Source organism: Pteropus alecto, unplaced genomic scaffold (assembly GCF_000325575.1).
Source record: "Pteropus alecto unplaced genomic scaffold, ASM32557v1 scaffold80, whole genome shotgun sequence".
NCBI lineage: Eukaryota > Metazoa > Chordata > Mammalia > Chiroptera > Pteropodidae > Pteropus > Pteropus alecto.
Genome location: NW_006430460.1, coordinates 2337836 through 2359033, shown reverse-complemented (window position 1 = coordinate 2359033; position 21198 = coordinate 2337836). Strand labels below are relative to the sequence as shown.

The 21198-nt window shown below is 48.9% G+C and overlaps 1 protein-coding gene across 2 annotated transcripts in view; it reads right to left on the bottom strand.

Annotated features, from left to right (window-relative positions):
• The window catches only part of FLT1 (fms related tyrosine kinase 1), a 130501-nt gene extending 109905 nt beyond the window's left edge, over positions 1–20596 (bottom strand). For both annotated transcript variants that reach the window (XM_025046906.1, XM_015590144.2), the window contains exons 1-2: positions 20436–20596; positions 19827–20050 (exon numbers count right to left, since the gene is read on the bottom strand). In XM_025046906.1, the coding sequence (XP_024902674.1) occupies positions 19827–20050; positions 20436–20581 (370 nt within the window). In that variant the 5' untranslated portion in view covers positions 20582–20596. The remainder of the gene's footprint in view (positions 1–19826; positions 20051–20435) is intronic.
• Between the last annotated feature and the right edge of the window lie 602 nt (positions 20597–21198).

Sequence of the window (21198 nt, the reverse complement as noted above, 5' to 3'; positions counted from 1 at the left end):
CGGAGGCCAGAGGAGCAGCGGGGAATCTGCGTGGATTTCGTACCGTTTTGGGTCTGTTTCCTGCGTAAGCACCACTTATCTGCTAATGGGAGAGCGTGAGCAGGAGCACGCGGAGGGGTCTGGAGGGGCTTCGTCATCGCCAGGGTGCCAGCCTTAGGAAGTGTGGCGTTCCGCGTCTCAGGGGCCAGGAGGGTTCAGACCACCTGTTCAGCTTCCCCATAATTCTCCTGGGGACCGGACCAAGGCTCCTTTACAAACGTCTCACAGTGCGCCAAGGCCTTGCCCTCGGCAGTCCACTGACAGCAGGATCTTCTCCCCTGCCACCTTCTCCCCTTGGCTCCAGTGACACCCCCAGACGGAAGGAGGTCCTGTGCTAACTCCGTCTCGATCTGAAACTGCACATGGCCCCACCTGCTTGCTGGCCCCCAGGAAGCTTATTCTGGATGCTGAGATGGGAACGGACCGAGAAACAAGAGCAGGAAGCAGGCAGCGGTCACCTCAACTTGGTGGCGGCCTCAGAGGTGGTTATGGGCTGCACCATGCCCCGTCCCCGCGATGTGTGTTCGTCCCGACCCTCTGGATGGCAGAGCAGGGCTTCGTTTGGGTGGGACAGGGTCATTGCCCACGCGGTTATTTCAGTTAAGTAGGGTGGGGCCCTGGTCCGATATGTAAACAGAAGGCCACACGAAGACAGGCACGGGAGGACGCCGTGCGGTGACAGGGCAGAGGTCGGGGGAGGAGGCTGCAGGTGAAGGGACACAGGCAGGGACGGCGTCCTCGGCACATGGTGGAGGAAGTGTGGCGCCCCCACACCTGCATTTTGGACCTCTAGTTTCTAGAACGTGCGACAACAAATTTCTGTAGTTTTAAGCTCCCCTCCCCTCTCCACCCCCCACCCCTACCAAAAGAAAAGTGACATTGCTGTAGTCTGCTGATGATTGGACAGTTTGACACACACTAGAGAGGGCCCCACAGAGAGCCTGTCACCACAAACCCCTGTCGCGCCCCTGGGTGCCTGTCATTCATACTCATCTTGTGGGGAGCCTTGCCAGCCAGCCCCTTGTCACACACACCCTGCACCACTGCCCGTCCTGGGGGCTCGCCCCGCACCCCAGCCCCCTCCTGTCACATGGAGCGCACTGACCCTGACCCGGCTGCGTACTTCTCTGGCCACGCACGGGATGGCGGATTCCCAGAGAGAGCGGATAGAGGAAGAATGCCTCGTGTGTGATAAATGAACATGTGAACGAGCCAGTAAACGAGCGAAGGGCTGTCCAACCCCATTTTCTAGAGGAGACACCAGGGGTGTGAACAGACGAGCTGTCCAGCCCGGACAGAGCCAGGCCCGGAGGCCAGTCTCAGCCAGCCGCCCCTCTGAAAGACGAGCCCCTCACGGGAAGGGCTGGAGGCTGCAGGCAGTATGGATTTCCAGAGCCCGGGCTGGTTTTTACATGTTCTGGGGAAAGTATGTCCCATGTCATACCGTCTGGTGTTAGAATTCCTCGAACAGGATGACCAGCAGGAGGCAGGGCTAGGGGGGCCCGACAGGACGGGGACAGGGCCGTTCCCAGGCGCAGAGTCAGACCAGGCTAAGGGCACATACTGTATAACCCGGGTCTCAGTCTCTGCTCTGCCTCTTACTAGTCGCGAGGCAAACCACCTCACCCTCTGCGCCTCCTTCGTAAAATCTGCTTTAAAGGGTTATAACGAGGCTTGCATGGATTAATGTATGAAAAGCACTTAGAATGGTGTCCTGCAGATGGTACTATATATGTGTCAGCTCTTACTTTTCTTATTATTTTGAAAGACTTGAACATACGGAGAGAGGGCATTAGGATACATGGAAATCACAAATTATACTCATAGTCTTAACTGTAAAGCTATAAGTATGTATTCATATAACGGTACCAAAAAAAGGCAAAATGTATATGCTAAAATGTTCATGGTTATCTTATGGGTTGTTGTTATTTTCTCATTTACTTTCTTCCGTATTTGTCAGACTTTCTAGAACGATCGTGCATCATAATAACACTTTTAATCATCGAATTTAAGTCTTGTGTTATAAAGCACCTTCCATTTTTACTTGAGAGAAACTATAAATTTCGCCTTTAATTTACTTTAGTTTCGTCCAATATAATAAGATGAGACACCAACTGTCATAGTTAATAGTTACATGTCTATTAGTGAAGCTCAATGCACGTAGTAGCATATGCAGAGAGGAAAAGTTAATTATACAGAGACAAAGATTCACTTATCAGCACGAAATTCCTCCCCTAAATAAAGCTGCTGAGCTAGACATTCAGGCAGGGACTACTGAGATTTGATCATTCCTTTCCTTCCTCCTGTGAGTCTATATTTTTGTCTCCTTTGTGAGTCCCAAGGTAAACACAAACACCAGGAAATGGTTTAATTCATGTAACTAAACTGTAAATCCTTCACATTTCACGTACTGTCTCCTTAAGCAACCATTTTCAACCAAGGACACCGGCACTGAAGTTCCCGTAGGAAATAGTAAACATCGGTCGTTTCTAGGCTAGTGAACGCCAGTCCCAAAGGAAAACAGAAGGGGTTCGTTCAGTGTGGCTCTGGAGTTACTCCCCCCCATCACTCTGGATCCCCCAACACTTGAATTTTTACTACAGCTACTGGCCCTTAAATACCAATGTGAATTCCAGCACTAGGCCCACCCACAACGATTCTGTTCGGAGATGTCAGGACTTCAATGAGTTGTGTCCATCCCAACACAATTCAAAATGCACAGGGGCACTGTGAAGCCACTGCGTTCACAAACGAGCTCAGGGCCGTGGGTACACACACGCTCACAAGCAGTGTGCTCTGGGCTTATTAATAGTATATTTCCTCCATAGTTTGCTTCAAGGAAGGGCTGAGAATGAACTTGCCTGACATATTAGAATACAAACATTTTTGTTCTGTAGGACCCCAGATACAGAAGAGGTCACGGTTCCATTAATATCACCAGTAAAACCACTCACTACTCCCATAGGACACATTTGTCTTTGTCACAAAATTAAAAATGACTTCCAAACCCAGCCACCACTGTGGAGTGGCTTCCTGAGACCAAATTGGCTGGTCACTGAAGGAGCAGGGAGGAGCTAGCTACTCCAAAGACACACTGTCACCAGGGACTTGTGCCAGCACACAGCTGGGCAGAGGTCACACTCCCCTCCCCTCTCTGAAGCCTTAGAGCTCAAAGCAGCGACAGGAAACTGGCACAGAGTATGAAGTTTTCTCACGCAGAGGGGATATCTGGGCCGTCCCCCTTGAGGACAAGTGGATTCCGACACGAGAAGGTCGCACAGGGACCCTCGCTCGCGGTACCCGCTTTTTAATGTTTTTTGAATTCCTTTTGGATCTGTAGTCACTCTGGCACAGTAGGGCGCACGGACACGTGCCATCCTCCCTCCGCTTCACTTCGCACTGCATCACCTGAGAGTTCTGAGTCTGGAGCAAGCGAATGACCCCGAGAATTCAGACTTGAGAATTCAGGGAGCTTTTCTGACTCGAGGGGTTCAAGAGTAAACATCTTGTTTCCTAGCACTTGTTTATTCCCGTGATTTTCATAAACTTTTCCTGATTTCTCTTCCCCTTAGTTTCGTTTTCCTTACCTCTAAGTCCTGGTCAGGAAGACTCCTAGTTATTTTAAAAGATACAATTTTAATTTGTTGAGAACGAAGCGAGGAGAACAGGGAATGAATGAGGCAACCCATGATGAGGGTCCTATCTAAACCCAAGAGTTGTCACATCGGGCAGGTCTTCGCGTCATGAATCATATCTACTTGCTCAGGGAGGGTGTATTCATTGGTGAAATATTTCATGTGAAATATGAGCCAAAAAGGGGGAAAAAGAAGCAATTTCTTCACTGACCGACCCTGCCCATCAACGCCTTTGAGAAATCAAAACAGCTTTGGAGTAACCACAAGAAAAGCTGAATAGCTATACTAATGTTAGATAAGGTAGACTTTAAAACTGGAAATGTCACTAGATTTAAAGAGGGACGTTTTGTCATAATAATAGGGTCGATCAGTCAGGAAGCTGTAGTAAGTACAAACACATGTGCAGCTAACAACGGAGCCCCAAAATGCGTGAAGCGAAACTGACAGAGACGAAGAGAGAAACAGACAATGGAACAATAATAGCAGATTTCAGTATCATGCTTTCAATAATGGGTAGACCTAGACAGCAGTCCAAAAGGGAAGTAGCACACTCGAACAACACCGATCACCAGCTGGACCTAGCAGGCATCTACAGGACGCTCTGCCCATCACAGCACGATGTACATTCTTTTCAAGTGCACACGGAATTTTCCCCAGAATGAACTACGTGCAAGGCCATAAAACAAACCTCAGTAAATTTGAAAGGATAGAAATAATACAAAGTATGTTCTCTGACTAGTCGGGAAACTCGTAAATATGTAGAATTTAAACAACACACTCCTAAATAACTAATGAATCAAAGAAGAAATCGAAAAGGAAATTAGAAAATACTTTGAAATGAATGAAAATGAAACGTATAGGATGGAGCTAAAAAATGTTTAGAGGGAAATTTACAGCTGTGACCTTAGATTGAAAAAGAGGAAGATCTCAAATCAAGCCTCTAAGCCTTCCACCTTGGAACTCTAGGTAAAAAACGGCAAGCAAAACCTAAACGAAGCAGAGGAGAAGAAATAATAAAGATAAAAGTGGAAATTAACGAAATAGAGAACAGAAAAATATTCAATACAGAAAAATCCATGACATTAAAAGCTACTTCTTAGAAAAGATAAACACAACCGACAATCCTCTAGCCAGACAAGCCGAGGAAAAAGAGAGAAGACAGGTGAATAAAATCAGAAATGAAACAGTAGACATTACTACTGCCGTTCCTAAAATAAAAAGCATTAAAAAGGAACTTAGATATGTCAATAAATTAGATAACATGAAATGGACGAGTTCCTAGAGAGACATAAACTACTGAAACTAACCCAACAAGAGACGGGCAACCCATACAGACCTATAACTAAAGAGGCTGAATTTGCAATCAGACTGCCCACAAAGTAATCAGCTGCCCATGAAGAAAAGCCCAGGCCCAATGGGCAAGTGTATCCTATCAAACATTTAAAGAATGAATACCAATTCTCCACAAACTTTTCTAAAACATAGAACAGAAGGGAAAACTTCCCAATTCTTTCTGAAGCCATTATTACCCTTATACTGAAATCAAAGATGTCACAAGGAAACTACAGATCAATACCTCTAATGAATGTGGATGCCAAAAAACTCAACAAAATACTAGCAGACTGAATACATATTAAAATAATCACGCACCACGACCGAAGGGAACTTGGTTGGTTTACCTTCCCCAAAGTAATCAGTGTCATTGATATACCATGTAAGTAGAATAAAAAATAAAAACCTTATGGTCATAAGTTTTAATAGATGCAGAAGAAGCATTTGACAAAATCCAAACCCCTTTTATGATTAAAAAACAAAACAAAACAAAACAAAACAGCAAACTAGGAATGAAGGGAGCTTCCCCAGCCTGATAAAGGGCACCCTCAAGAAAAATTCACAGCTAACATCACACTTCACGGCAAAAGGCAGGATGCTTTTTTCCTAAGGCTACAAACAAGTCAGGGTTGTCCACTCGCCACTTCTAGTCAACGTCGTGCTAGAGGTTTAGTGGTTATTATGAATAACGCTAGGATAATGTTCCAGCCAGTGCAGTCAGGTAAGAAAAAAGGAAGGAAGGAGGGAGGGAGGGATGAAGGAAGGAAGGAAAGAAGGAAAGAAAGAAGGAAGGAAGGAAGGAAGGAAGGAAGGAAGGAAGGAAGGAAGGAAGGAAGGAAAAAAGGAAGGAAGGAAGGAAAATGTTCTTCCAGATTCGAATGGAAGAAGTAAAATTTTCTCTATTTTCAGATGACATGATCTGGTATATCGAAAATCCTAAGGAATCCACTAGAAACTATTAGAACTAGTAAATGAATTCAGCAAAATTGCAGGATCCAAGATCATTATACAAAAATGAATTATATTTCAATATACTTGTAACGAACAATCTGAAAATAAGAAAAAGTTCCATTTGCAATAGCATCAAAAAGAATAAAGAATTTGAGAGTCTATTTAACAAAAGAAGTTTAAAACTTCTAAAACTAAAAAACAAAAACAAACAAAAAAAACACTGTGGAAGAAAACTTTGCTCATGGATTGGAAGACTTAATATTATTAAGATGATCTACAAATTCCATGTAATCCCTATCAAAATCCCAGGCGACTTCTTTGCAGAAATTGACAAGCTGATTCTAAAACTCAGAATCGCAAGGACTCAGATAGCCAAAACAACCTTGAAAATGAAAAACAAAGTTGGAGGACATACTCCTCAATTCGAAAAGTTACTACTAAAACGAGAAACAATAGTGATTAATCCAGTGCCGTACTGGTGTAAGGACCGACATATAGACCAATGGAGCGGAAATGAGTCCAGAAATAAGCCACGAGCGTATGGTCAGTTGGTTCTCGGTCAGGCTGCCAAGACCGTTTAATGGGGAAAGAATAGTCTTTGCAACACACGGAGCTGGAGCAGTGCCACGTGCAGAAGAATGGGGCTGGCCCTTCACGCCGCTCACAGACACCAGCCCCGACGGGCCACGGGCCTGAGCGTGAGAGCTAACCTGGTACGGCGCTTAGCAGAAGCCACAGAGGTCAAGCTTCAGATATCGGATTTGGCACTGGATTCTTATATATGATACGAGCAACAAAAGAAAAACATAGATCAGCCGGACTCCATCAAAATGTAAACCTTTGTGCTTTGAACAGTATTATCAAGAAAATGAAAAGAGAACCCAGAGAATGGGGGAAAATATTTGCAAATCACGCATCTTGTATCTATCTCTATAAAAAAAAAATAGACTATACCAAACTTTAGGTATTATAGGTAATATGTGTCTATATTATAACATGTAAAATGTTTATTATATGATTATAAAATCTATTAATGTATAATAATAACTTGAAGGACTCTTACAACTCAGCAATAAAGACATCCCAATTAACAAATGGAAAAGCGATCTGAATAGACATCTCTCCAAAGAAGATTATACGAGCGGCCAACAAGCTTATGAAAAGGTGCTCGACATCATGAGCATCCGGGAGCTACTACCCATCTCCGCCACACTGAGGTACCGCCTCGCCCCCACGAGGATGGCTAGGGTGACGAAGACACAGTAACAAGTCCTGGCGACCGTTCAGTGACGTCGGGCCCCTCGCACGCTGCTGGTGGGAGTGGAATGGTGCGGCCTGTGTGGGAAACAGTCCGGTTGGTCTTGGGATGATCACACCTGTGACCCGGCAGTCCCTCACCTGGGTGTCTGCCTAAGGAGTGAAAACTGTGTCCGCACAGAAACTGTGCGCTGCCGTTCCCACAGCTCTGCTCATGCAGCCGGAAGGTGCCCGTCTGCGGAGAGCTGGGACGTAGCACCTCGTTACGGGGCAGTTTATCCAGCTGTTCCTCAGAAAAGGAAACGAGGGCTGAGAACGGCACGATGTGGATGGACCTCAAAACATGCTGCGTGATAGAAGCCGGCACGTGCTTATATTTTTAATTTAATAATAAGATGCCACATATTTTACTATTTTACTGATATGAAATATCCAGAATAGACAAATCTGTAGGGGCAGAAATTACATCCGTGGTCACTTAAGGCTGGAAGCTATGAGGGGACACGGGGTGATCGCCGAAGTGTAGGGGGACTCTCTGAGATAACGAAATGTTCTAAAACTCACCGTGGAGACGGCTGCTTCTATGTGTAATCTGCTAAAGAGCATGAGATCATACACTTTAAATGAATTGTATGATCTGTGAGTTATATTTCAAAAACTTATCTTGCAAGAAAACAGAACTTTGGGTTCTTTCTTGGAAGTAGTGACCCATTCACTGTCCCCTGAGCCGACTCGTTTCCACAGATCCCCGCCTCACGGGTCCTTACGACCTTCCTCTCCCACTCCCCTTCAAACCGGGTGGGCCGCCCGCACGACAAAGGGGGCTGTCCCCTGTGACGAGGCCGTTCTGACTGCAGGCATGCCCCTCCGTCCCCCGCGGCAGCGCAGGCCACATGTCGTCACATGTGAAGCACCTCCGCCTCCGTTCAGCTGGGAAGTCACCTGGCTGACGTGTCTGAGTATCAGAGTCCATGTGGAGTAGACAGCTGAGTGTCTCCTAGTGACTTATCCTCATCATCCTGACGAATATCACAAAAACTCATCACCGCCAACCCGAAAACTACAGCCACTGTCACCGCTGGGGCGGATCGGTCCCCAAACCCTAGTGTGAGCACAACCCCACCACAGCGGGCTGGGGGCGCAGTGCCGGTGTCTGCCATGTGGGCAGACGGCTGGCACAGCGTTTCCCTTACAGCACGGTACACAGGGAACAGTGTGCTCTTTCAGACTCGAGATGCCATCCTAAAAGAAGAAAGTTTTCCATGTGTTGTTTGCGTGGTACAAAATTCCTCAGCAAGTTTTTTCCTGACTACCTGTCTTTCTTCAAAAGAGAGACACGTAGTTTCGCCTTGTCTCAAACACTCACTCTGAAGGCCCGTTGGCCCACATTTAGCAGAAGGAAAAAGGACAGGGGACAGGGTGGCGAGAACCGAGGCGACAGGCCCCCCGTTCCTTCCTCTTGCATCCTCTGTGAACCTGCTCCTGCGGGTGGCTAGCTCAACCCAGCGTCCGCTGACGTTTATGGAGAAGGTACCAGATGAAGCAAGGAAAACGGTGAAGTGTGGTCGGCCCCTGTCCCCAGCACTGTGCCCAGAGCACGGCCCACGAACTCGAGGCCACTGCACGGGCCACCCACCTCCCCATCACGGAAACTGCCACGGCGGTCAGAGGAGGGGCAGCGTTTTTAAGAGTTCGCAGCTAAGACATGATGAAGTGCGTCGAAGGTGTAGAAGCGCGTGGAGTGCTGCGTAGACGGTAAGCCGGACTGGACCGTGGATGGAGGACGGCCAAGGCCTCGGCTCCCCGTGCTCCCGGGAGCTTCGCCCGCCAGCGCGCACGCAGAGCCATCCCGCCAATGTCGGCGTTCACAGGGTGGACGACCTCGGCCACGTCTGCCCCTCGGCCGAGTGAAGCATCGCAAAAGAAGAGAAAGAGGAAGGAAGGAGGGTAGGAAAGGGAGAGGGGTAGGGAGGGATGGAAAGGAAGGAAGAAGGAAGGATGGAGAGATGCAGGGAGGGATGGAGGGAAGGAAGGAGGAAGGAAAGGAAAAGGCACGGCGCTCTCGCGGCCTAGTCTCTTTCCTTCCACCGCTAAGATTTTTGGCCATGTCTCAAGTGCTATGATGATCGACACTGCCTCTGACTCATAAAATTGTACAACTGTTAAGGGACTTTTAAGCTACCCGAAAACTGCCTCGTGTTACGGAAGAGGAAGCTGAGGCCCAGAGAGCAGGAGACCTTCCCACAAGCACAGCAATAAATCAATGGCGGAGCGAAAAACTGAGTTCCGGTTTCCTGACCTGAGATCACGCTCTGTCCAGCACACCGAAACCTCGTCCTGTTCCCCCGAGTGACTCGGGAGTGACCCTCACACCTTCAAATGTCCCTGCCAGTGGGGGGGCCAGCGTCGCAGGGTCAGCGTGGGGTCTTCTGACAGACCTTAGGAACAAGAAACTAATGCCCACTGTTAAAATCAAGCTGGAGCCGTCGGGCCCTCTCAGCATCCTCTGCTACACGGGGCTGGGGACTCTTCGGGGTCTCTGATAAGTAAGCACCCCAGAACCAAGAGCAGCCAAAGCGGAGAGAGTCCTGTCTTACAGAGACGAGAGATGAAGTCCTCCCAGGGGTGCAGCCGTCCTCGGCTTGGTCACCCCGCTCTCTAGCCAAGACACGGCTTGCCTGGGCGGCCTCGACACGTCCCTCCACCGTGTGTGGGGTGCCACGTCCTGCGCAGACGCCTGTGCCACCATGCGGCTCTCGGGGGCTCGACTTCCCTTCGGGGGGAATGCGACAGGCACCTCCCACCCCTGACGTGGTGACTCGTTATGCATTTACTCGGAATGCGAGCAGCGACCCCCCTCTGGGGGCCGTGCTGGAAAGAGCAGGGACTTCGGAGTCAGCCAGGCCAGGGGACAGCGCTTGGCGAGTAGTTTGCCACGTTCGCCACCCTGAACATGGCACTGAATTTCTGTAAAAGGAGACGGATAACAGCCTTCATCCCTTTGGGTTCTTGGAATGAAACGAGACGATATATGGAATGGACCCGAGCCAGGCAACGACGGTGATACACACCAGGCCGAAGCAGGTCTCAGCGGTGGGGGAGGGCCCGAGGCGGCGTCTCACCCAGTCCCACCAAACGGGCACCTGTCCTGCGCAGGACACCTGGACCCCTGAGCAGCTCGCCACTTCCCCAGACACTTCACTCCACTTTGGGACGCTTTACGCGCGAGAGAGGGTTAGCTTACGTCCAGCCGGAACCTGCCCGCCTTGCCTTCCTTCGCCTTAGTGATCCTGCCATCTGGGGTGATGGAGATGAAGCTTAACCTCTTTCTCACCTAAGGACACCGTGCAGCAGACCATCTCACCATGTCTCCTGTTTTCCCATTTAATTCTTTCCTTTTTCAGACGAAACATTCCAGTTCCTGCCATTGTTCCTCGCCAATGAAAATAATAAAGCGTCAAATTACTTAATGCTCCCAACCCCGAGGCAGGTACCGGGTTCTCGGTAAAGTTCAGAGGGTCCGGTGGTTTCCTGAGAAGTCCTGTTTTCACCGCCCCTGCTGAAGCGGAAACTAAATGCGTTGCCTGAACACTGCACGTGTAGTAACGCAGTCCAAAGCGGATCGCGTTCTCCGTGAAGGTGGGGTCACCTAGAAGCTTGACGGCACCCTCAGGAGGGCTTGTCTCAGCCACGCCTGCCCGTGCTGGGATCGTGGGTCCCCCAAGCCACACATAGCCCTTGCGCTTCCTCCCGTCACAGCTCACTGTCTTGATCCCAATTCGCCGTTCCAGTCTGTTGGAAATTTTGTGGCTCATGCTTCTGTCACATGATAAGTGAGATTCTGCTCCCCGATTTGGCTCATTTGCTCAGTGTGCCCTCAATGTCCTCATCAAAGCCCAGGAGGCCAGGTAAGACTAGCATAACTTAAAAATCCCGCGTTCCTTTCTTGCACCTAGCAAACGTCTGGTGGGCACCTCCGGTCCCAGGCCCCGTGCTGGGCGCTGGGGCGGTCACGGTGAGCAGGACAGTCGGTCCCGGCCCTCACAGAGCTTGTGAGAGGTGAGTTCTCTGCAAAAGCAGCTCAGGAGACATGCCGGACCTAGTCTGGGGGAGCCTAGGGAGGTCCCCAGAGAAAGGACTGAGGGTAAGAGCTGGGGGGCAGAGGCCCCAGACACAGCGACCCTGGGCCGTGCTCCTTGGGAAGACTGCTCTCTTCCCATGGTGCCTTGCAGTGTGCTCGGTTGGAACCTATTTCATTTGCCCTTCCGAACTGCAGGCGCCTCGAAAGTTGAGAGTGTCACCTTCGTAATCCCTGCTCCTCCCGGCACAGCGCCCTCCACAACGCGACGGCCCCTGACCGAGCCTCCCAGGTGCAGGCCGTGTTCGTGTATCGTCTCATTGAATCTCCTCACAACCCCGGGAATGACCCATGTGCAGATGAGGCGTCCGAGGCTCAGAAGTGGTGGAACTGACCACAGCAGCAGCAGCAGCAGACGCCGCCACAGCCTGGTCCCTGCGAGCGCAACCTGGCGAGCGGGGAGTCGCGGCAAGAGCCTCGCTCGCCATCTGGGCCGCGCGCGAGCTATGTGACCGGTCACATGGCCGGTCACTTAGCCTTTCCGCGGGAAGGCAGGGAATGACGGTGCTGCCTCTGGGCCCGTTAACGTACACCACGCGCTTCAAGAGCGACCTGCACAGGGCGAGACCCGAGTGTGAACCGTGGTCCTTGCGGAGGACGGCGTGCACAGGCCCAGCAGGTACCGAAACGGGGATCTGGACCCAGGCCGAACCCCAGGTCACACCGCCTCCGGGTAGCTTATTAATTGACATTCGATGAAGGGAGGGAGGGAGGGGCGTCTTGGCTTCAGTCATCACTGACTGTGAAGAGCGCAGTGAGTGAGCCAAGAAGGCTGCCAAGGGGACCCCGCGAAAATGCATCAGGCAACAGAACAGAAGCCCTAAGCGGTGAAGGACAACGCGTCGGAACCGCGCGGACCGTGAAGACCCAGACGGGTCACCTCCCGGCCGCGGGCAGGCGGGCGTCTCCTTGTCTCTGTTAAAGGAAGTTATAAAATGTCAGAAACTCAAAGCCTTTGCAGCGGAAGGGGATTTCTCCTGAAAAAGTCCCTTGCTCAATTTTCTCAAAAGCTTACTTGAAAGAGATTTTTTAAAAAATTCTTAAAACCATAAAGTTTTGATGTTCTCGTTTCCACACTTCTCGCTTCCGCAGGGGGAAAACGGGAGGATACGGTCAATTTTATTACCTTTGGACTTCGCTGCCGTCTTGAGATTTCGTAATTCTACGTCAGTCGCTAACCTTTCAAAGTCTCAGGTTATGTCCAAAGGACTCAGTCAGGACTGTTCGTTCTGGTTATTTTTGAGCATTTATGTAGTTGTACTCAGTGCCTGGTGATACACAACTGTTTTCGCTAGCAAAACTTAGCAGCGTGGCTCTAGACAGCTGGCGCGCCCACATTTTCCGGTATGGAGCTTAATGGGGTGCCAGGGAGTGCTCTCTCCCGAAGGACTGGCAGGGCATTTGGCAGGTGCCACCAAGTGCTAAGGGAGAAACTCCTAGGACCGTGCTAGGCCAACACAAGGTCGGGGGGCTGGGGGGCTGAGGAAAGAAGGCGCGACGCTGCCAGCCAAGTCACCAGCATGACTGGCTCTGTCTCAGTCACGTGTTTCCTGTGGTCACAGTCCCCTGTGGTCACATGACAGACGTTTCTAGACGGGAACTGCAAAATGGCAAGGCTTAAACATATCGACAGTGTGATCCATCGAACCTTCAGGTAGAGCTCGAGAGGCGAGTGGATAGAGTTAAGTACTCTTCTCCAACCTCTAGCCATGCGGCCTCATCAGCTGTCCCCATGACGGACAGAACGGATAATGTCATTCATGCGTTAGCCCTGAGGGAACACGGAAGCAGGCTGTACAGGCGTCTGTTTCCCTAGAAATCAGCATATATCTTAAATCCTAGAAATATTCATTTCCCCTTTTATATAACTTTAGGAGAATGACAAAGAAATGCTCGCGAAACCTGACCTCGTCCTAAATTTTTGATAAAGCTGTATGCAGAGACAGGCCAGAAAATTCCTAGGGATTCTTTACAGACCATTGGAAGAAGAACTCTGGAAATGCAAGCGAGCCTCAGCCGGCTGCCTTTTTGGCAAACGCAGCCGGGTTTCCAGGCATGTCGACTCTGTGTGTCCATCTGTCACACACGTCAGGCAGTGACGCGGGCATGACAAACGGCCTGTCTGCACCCGCCGCGTCCGGGCGATGGGAGGTGACCACACGTTTCCTTTTCAACAACCGTGGGCCGAGGCGGCAGTGAGGGTCGGACTCTCAGACAGTCCCTGACCACCACTTTGGAAACCAATTCCTACTGACCGACCGGTCCGCGCGAGTTTCGGAAAGTCGGTGGGAGGAGCCGTGTCTCGGCTGCGTGAGTTGGGGCATGGGGGGCCCTGTGGCTGAGCGGGGAGGGCGAGGAGTACATGCTGAAACCTGACCTTGCAAACTAGTGAGGACTCTAGAAATTAACCGGGCAAGAATCAATACACAGCGTCATACACTTGCTGAGAAGTCCACACCTCAAGAATTCCGCCAACTCATGTGGCTAAGAGGGTTTTTTTTTTTAAAGCCGGTTTCTTAATTGTTTTCTTCCTACAAAATGTAAACCGTTTAAGCCTGTTTTCCTTTGGAGGGGAATGTTGATGACTAGAAACAGTATTTCCTTTTTAGAGCTTCTCTCACAGAAATATGACCATGATTCCACTGAAATGTTTTCAGGGGCTTTGGAAGTCTGTGCGGCCTTGCGATGCAATCTCTGTGCCTGTCACAGTTCTGACCTGCACAGTGCTGTCTGGGGGAGTGGGCAGGAGCAAGCCCTCCTTCTCGTCTAGGTTGGAATGCTGACTTCCTTTGTGCGTTCCCAGCTGACAAAGATGACTGTCACCACGGAGGGAAAAGTGGCAGCCACGAGGCTGTGAGTAAATCCTCAGATGGCTACTCTTTTTTTAATTTTTATTATTTAAAAATTTTTATGTTAGTTTCAGATACACGGTACAATAGTAATTTATCAGGTGACCCCCCACCTTAGTCGAGCACCCACCTGGCACCGCACACGACCATCACAGCACTGTTGACTCTGCTCCCCATGCCATACTCCACATCCCTGTGACTATTTGTAGCTACTAACTTGTACCTCATCCCTTCCCCTTTTTGCTACTTTTTCCAGCCATGTCCCTCCTTGCTGTGACAGCCGTGCTGATGAGGCCTGCCACCCGCTGTGGCAAGTGGGGCAACTAATGCCAGCTGCTCAGCCAGCACCGAGCTGGGCAGCATGGACCAAGCGCCTCCCGTGTGCTCCATAGCGCGTCCGAGCCGGGTCTGAACCAGCAGTGTGAGCATGGGGCGTGCGGGCTGCACGGGACCCGGATGTGGGTCTCCCTCCCTAGAAAGACGCAGTTTTTTAAAGCCCTGCCCAACCTAGAAAATAGACGTGGGTCGCTTTCCCGTGCCGCATGGGCTGGAATGCAGCGGTGACACCGTGTGCGTGCAGATGGTGCCAAAACAAGCTCTGTCCCCTCGGGGGCAACGCCAAGCTCTGTGGGGTCAAGGCTTGTTTCTCTAAGGTCTGCTGCTCAGGGGCGAGCTGAACCTATCATTCCTCAGAGTAAAAGAAAAAAGTTAAATCGGAAATTTATAAAAAGGTTAACGACTGTAGAACCTATCATCTTAAAGATTAAAACAACAACTGTTCATAGGTTGAAGTTGATGGCTGAAACTCTCGTGCAGTGGGGACGTGACCCGCATCTCCTCCTGGCCTGTCACTTTATTAGCTCTGTGTACCCCGTGCCGACCACCGAGGCCGTTTACTCATACATAAAATGTCAGAAACAATACCAACTTGGTTTTTCTCAGAGATACGTAAAAGCCCTCTGGGACCGTGGGAAGTGCTCTCTGAATGGGAACACTGAATCCTTCTCAGAATATCTGAGCCGTTATGTTTTCACTTGCTCGGGGTCCCATGTCCAGGTAGGACGATTTTCCACTAAGTATACTCATGCGAAGGCATGTTGATTATTCTCTCCCAGAATATCTGGGTTGTTAGAAATTCTACTGCTTTTCAATAATGTATCCAGTGTGTCTGACCATTTTCTACCTGAAATTAAGCGGCTATGCTGAGCTCATCAGTTGAATACATACGGGAGAACCAATGGAAGACAATCTCTTATGAAAATGCTCCAGTCCACTTGCTCAGATAGACTCAGAGAAAAGCAATCAAGTGAAGAGAAGCAGAAGAAAAGAAATGAGCTTCATTAACGGGAAAGAACTAGGGTATGTCCGCCCAACCCTAACACACCCCTCCGATTATAATTTTTCATGAGGAGACATTGCGCTTAAATAGCCCTATAGGGCTTGAGCCTCCAGAGGGCAGGGTACATGCCGACTTCACAGTGTGGGGAGCTCAACACGCTGAGTTCAAGGTCTTCTAACTACACTGGAGACATTGCAAAGTATCAGTACTTCGGAGATGCCATTAAAAACTTCGCTGGCTTTACAGTCACAACTCACGTATCACAATAATAATTTCAATGACATACTCTAACTTTTAGAAAAGCTGAGCTGGAGCCAATGTCTCATCTGTACCAAAGAGTCAGAAAGTACAAAAGCATGTTGTTTTTTTCTCAGTAGAAGGGATGAATGCTCCTTAAGTAGCCCTAACGCTACGATTTTTCCAGAAATCGTTTTATTTTGCAATTAGCAAAGCATTAAGGAGTGCTTTACAACTGGTTTTTCTTTCTGACCCAGAATTTTGTAGCTAGAATTATCAGACGATTTCATTCATTTTCACAAACGGAATTTTTCAAAATCTGTGCAGGATTTCTCAGCTCTTCTCGTTCAACAGTCCTTTGTCGAGACCGAGCTGAGGGTGTGTCAGGAGACACGACTGTCCCCCATCGAAGACTGAGCGGGACACAGCTCGACAGCTGCCCCGTTGCCCCTCCAGAATTCCAAGTGTCGCTGTGACTCCTCTCTCTCTCCCTCACGCACCCCGACCCACGCATTCACAAAGGCCAGTGGAACCCCTCCGGTCTGTCAACTCCTCTGCTTCCCCACAGCTACCGTCAACTCCTCTGCTTCCCCACAGCTACTGTGGTGACCTTGGGCCACGAGCTGTCCTGCCACCGCATGCGGCAGCCCCGCCTGGTCTTCCTGCCTCGGCCTCACCCCCTCCGCCCTCCGCCTACCACGGAGACTCTGGAGGACAGCCTGACCCCCTCACCCTGCTGCTGACACCTCCCCGTGACTGCCCAGTAGCCCAGATGTGGGATGTGGGGTGAGTCTCAGTCCCTCACCGAAGACGACTCCTGACAGCCGTGAGAATTAAATGGCGTAACGCAAATCCAACCATTCGTGTAAATGAAAAACTACGAGTAACTTCTTTGTCATTATATTAAGAGAAATTTTAATTTAGCAGTCAATTCACTAATTAAGTGGTCAAACATAACTAAATTAACTGAATAACTTATGCCAGGGTTCCCTGGATTCTACAAGCTGTAATGATAAGGTGGTAATATTGATTTTTCTCTGCACTGCGTATCAGAGCTGGTGTCTGAATTCGTGCTCGCGTGGGAGCTGCACCTGCCACACAGTAGGCAATCAACGTCTAAGGAGTCGTCTGTTTATCATCCACCGGCTGGATTTGGTGTTTTGTAGACAGATCTGTATGGCCCTGATTCTTTTTCTTGGAACCCTATCAAATTCCAAATCTATGCCTGAAATTAAGCAGCTTAATAACGGTGTTTCTCATCTTTGTAGAAAAGCAAAATGAAATGCCCACACATCTGCAGGTGTTTATCAGGGGCAGAAATCCTCCAAACAGAATAACGTGCTTTAAGAGTCACCGATCACAAATTAGCGATAACCCCTTAATATCTAGTGAGCCGTCACAGCTGCATGTTAGGGACCGCTGGAGTTTTAAGAATCCCAGAGACATTCCTGAGTCATCACAGACGAGTCCTGTGCCCCCGAATGAAATGAAACCTCTAATGCAGTGAAGACCAATAAAAAGAAGCATAAGACCAATTTTCTCAGAAAAAGAATTAGTAAAATAATGAAAACAGGAAATGGCGTCAAATGTTCAGATATTTGGGAAAGTTACCACTGCCTAGTGCCTTATATCACAGCTGCACTGGAGTCCAGTAAAATGTGGTGACGAAGCCAACACTGCCCTACCAGGAAGAGGCGCTGTCAGAGTTACTGTCCGCATAGCGCGGTGACAGGCACATCGCAAGTGTCCCCTGAATGTTTGCCGATTAAATTAATTAACGAAGGAGATTCAGGTGCTCTTCTGTGGCTACTATTGTGAATTCGGAATCTTTTAGTATTAGTGCTATTTAAAATAATCAGTCTCATAATGATTTTTCCAATGAACTCAGAGTATTCACAGTACTCACATATACTCTGTAGTAACGTCCTACGAAACACAAGCAATGCATTCCACAACCCTTCCGTCTCCAAGAACAGTCTTTGAAATAGAGCGTTTGCTGAGGTCCAGCCAGACTGTGCAGGAGTTCTGGGATACTGGGATTTGGGACTTTACGCGAATGCCTGTGGATGTGGCGAACACGTGACACGGTGGCTCGACTGCCCCTCCCAGCCTCATGACAGACGTCGGTCATCAGTCACAGCCCTGTTTCCATCAGCCTGAGACTCATCCCCACGTCGGTTCCCACGCAGCGTCCTACACGGCCTCTGTCAGCCACTTCAGATACTCCCTTAACAAACATCACTGAGTTCTCCCCATGTGCCAGGCGCTGTGCCAGGGAGGCACGCCGCAGGTAAAAGTCACCGAAACAGACATGGACCGTGCCCTCATGGGGCTTAGACTGACAACTGATTTGACACCCGCGGTAACGGTCATTTGCCAGATCTACTTTGTCGTGTGGTTGAAATGGAAATAATTCTGAGTCGCTCAGTTTCTCTTTCATTATCGAAGGGGACTGAAGAAGGTGGGCTCCACGTTCTCTACCTCTGGTTTCGTCAACCCGTGAGGTCTGTGAACAACACTACAGGAGTTAAAGGTGAGAGCAGCTGGCCTCACCTTATTTTTTAGAGAGAGAAAAAAAGATGGTCTTCTTTTACTCACTTATTTGACTCACAAGTCAGACTCTGATAAACCCATAGGAGGAAGTTTTATGAGAATTTTAGTAGGAATGAATTTTACTCTGCTCCCCTAGAAAGACAGGAAAACAGTGGGCTTTTCCTCCACGAGCGCCAGAAACATAACCTGCTACGTGGAACTAGAAAAAGCAACAGATGGCTGCATGTCACTGTCGGGCTCTGAGTCCGCTTCCTCCCCGAGCCACACACACGCCTCTGAAAGCCCCACGTTAGCTCTGCACCTCCCCGGCCAGCTATCAACCCCTCCTGGAAGAGCGCAAAACATGCAAACGAGAGTTTGGAGAGGCAGGCACGGAAAAGTGGCTCGGTCTAAATCAGGCTGGTGAGAGCTGAAAGGGCATTGCCACCGACACCACACAACTGTCCCGCTGTCTCCCCAGACCAGTCCTGACTCTGACGGTTACATAGCACGCCTGGGGAAAACGCTGGCTAGCTGCCTTATTTCAAAAATTAAAAAAGGATTCCCACCAAAACGTAACTCTGTGCGATCGCCAGTTCTTTAAGTCACTTGGATGTGGCCCCGCCAGGTGAATTTAGGCTCTCGATCCTGATGGTGGATTTTTTTTATTTTGTTTTCTAACTTGATTTTGTGTCCGAAGTACCTAAAAATGTCGCCTTGTTTTCTAGAGCCTCTTTATTGTTGTTGTTGTTGTTTTTTAAAATCCCTCGAAAAGTTTTGGAAATTGGCTGAAACTAAACAAGAAGGAACCAATCGGCAGGGCCTCATTCCTCCCCAAGGATCCATTTCTGTTGTCAACTTAAATTTCTTTAAGGCTTCTGCTTTTCTCCCCACTGAATGTCAGTTTAGTTATTTTTGTTTATTCTCTAAGGAGGAGAAACCATACCCTAAAAATTATCATGGAAAAATGATTTCTATTTATCTTTTGCCCTTTTCACTATATAAGGGCGCATGCAACTCTTATATCATTATAATACTTGCTTAAGGAACAGGAAATAATACAACATCATCAAATGGAACCAATTTTGTAACATTCAAGAGACATCAGCAACGTAACATTCATGAATTTAGTAGAAAAAACAATACAATTGTGTTAAGGGACAATAAAGTCTCGTATTCCGTTTTGGGCTTCTCAATAATTAAGAGGTAGAACTAAGGTCTCGTCATTCGTTTATTCATCCAGCGACGTGCCAGACACTAGGTGCTACGGATACAGTGGCGGACAAAATAGACAAGAATCTCTCCCTTCAGGGAGCATACAGTCGACCGACTGGTCCTTGGAAATTAGAATTAAAACCGACACTCAAGAAATGCATTCAAAATGCATTCCGCGAGTTTCTACAGCGAGGCTCGAACCTCTTACGTGGCCTCTTTCTGTCACAGGCCAGGGAAGGCCCCCTTTCCAGTGGTCCACTGTGAAGCTACAGGAAACAGGACGTAGGAAATGGAAGTCTTACCATTAATAAATATATAGGTCGTAGATTCTGTTTCCTCCTTCGAAGCAGGTGTAGAGAGATATTTGCAGCTATAGAAGCCAGTGTGGTTTGCCTGGGCCTCGGTCAAGTTCAGAGTACTGCAGAACTGCTTGCCATTGCTCCCACAGGCATACTGAGTTATGCTCAGCCTTCTGCTCTCCTTACTCACGGTTTCAGGCAAAGACCAGGAGTGGGCTGCTTTCCCCCTGCAACCACAGATAAGGAAGCGAAGCACGGTTAGGGAGGGGCCAGTTCCCAGGCCTCAGGGCATTAGGGACCGCTGTTCTGAGGTCCTTTCTTAAGTGTAGACCCCCGGTTCTTTAGAGAAACGCCACATATCTAGAAAAGCTTTCCAACAGCTCAGAGTGAAGATGCAAAGTCCTTCCAGGCGACCCTTCCCCGTCTCCTCTTGAGTGAGTGGGTCTCTCCCGCAGGCGAGTCACCCTCCAGATGAGGCAGGACGCGCGTGCTTTGCACTTTTCGAATCACCACGGACCACCGAAGTCCCTACCTTTCCACTCTGAGAGGCAGCCTTTCCCTTCCACCCGCCTTGGGAAGATGCAGCTAGCTTCCCCCGAAACGGGCGCTTACCTGCACGTGAGATGCAGCGTCTGGCCTGCTTGCAAGACGTGCTGGGTGCCTTTTAAACTCAGTTCAGGACTTTTCAATTTTGAACCCGAACTAGATCCTGGAAAACAAAAGTTTTGACATGAATTATTTGCATGTTGTCCTCTCATCTTTTTTTTTTTTTAAGTTATATCTTTCCATAAAGGTGACTTTTCGTCTTTAACTCACTTGCCTATGCAGAAAGGTACATCTAATACAAGCTCCTCTTGATTCTCTGATTTTTCCCTTCCAAGTCTTGACCATGAATATTATCTATCCTATGATTCCAAATGAGCCACATAAGATCCAAAAGCCCATTTGGAACATTAACAACATCAGACGTGGTTCAAAACGCAACTATATTAAGAATATACAGCAGCTTGTTAAAAACCCTCAGGATAAAACGTCGATGGCGGGTGAAAGCTAGTTCCAAGCACCAGTGCGGGTCGCCTGTGTACACGGCCTGAACGCTCAGTGCAGAAAGCGTCCTGGGTTCGCTCCAGACGCAGCTGAGTCATTAAGTGGAGCCACGATATTTCGGGCGAGTCATTTCTCTTTCCGAATCAGTTTCCTCATTTGGAAAAGTCATTCTAGAACCAAAATCAGTTTCAGAAGCCATTTGGTCAGCCTTACATAATCTCCGAGTTTCTTCTGTCATGAAACAGAAAAAAGGGAACCGCTCGCTCCTACGTGACATTTGACAAGTGTGTTTCGTGGGGGTGGTTGCAGGACAGTGAAGCGAGCTCTG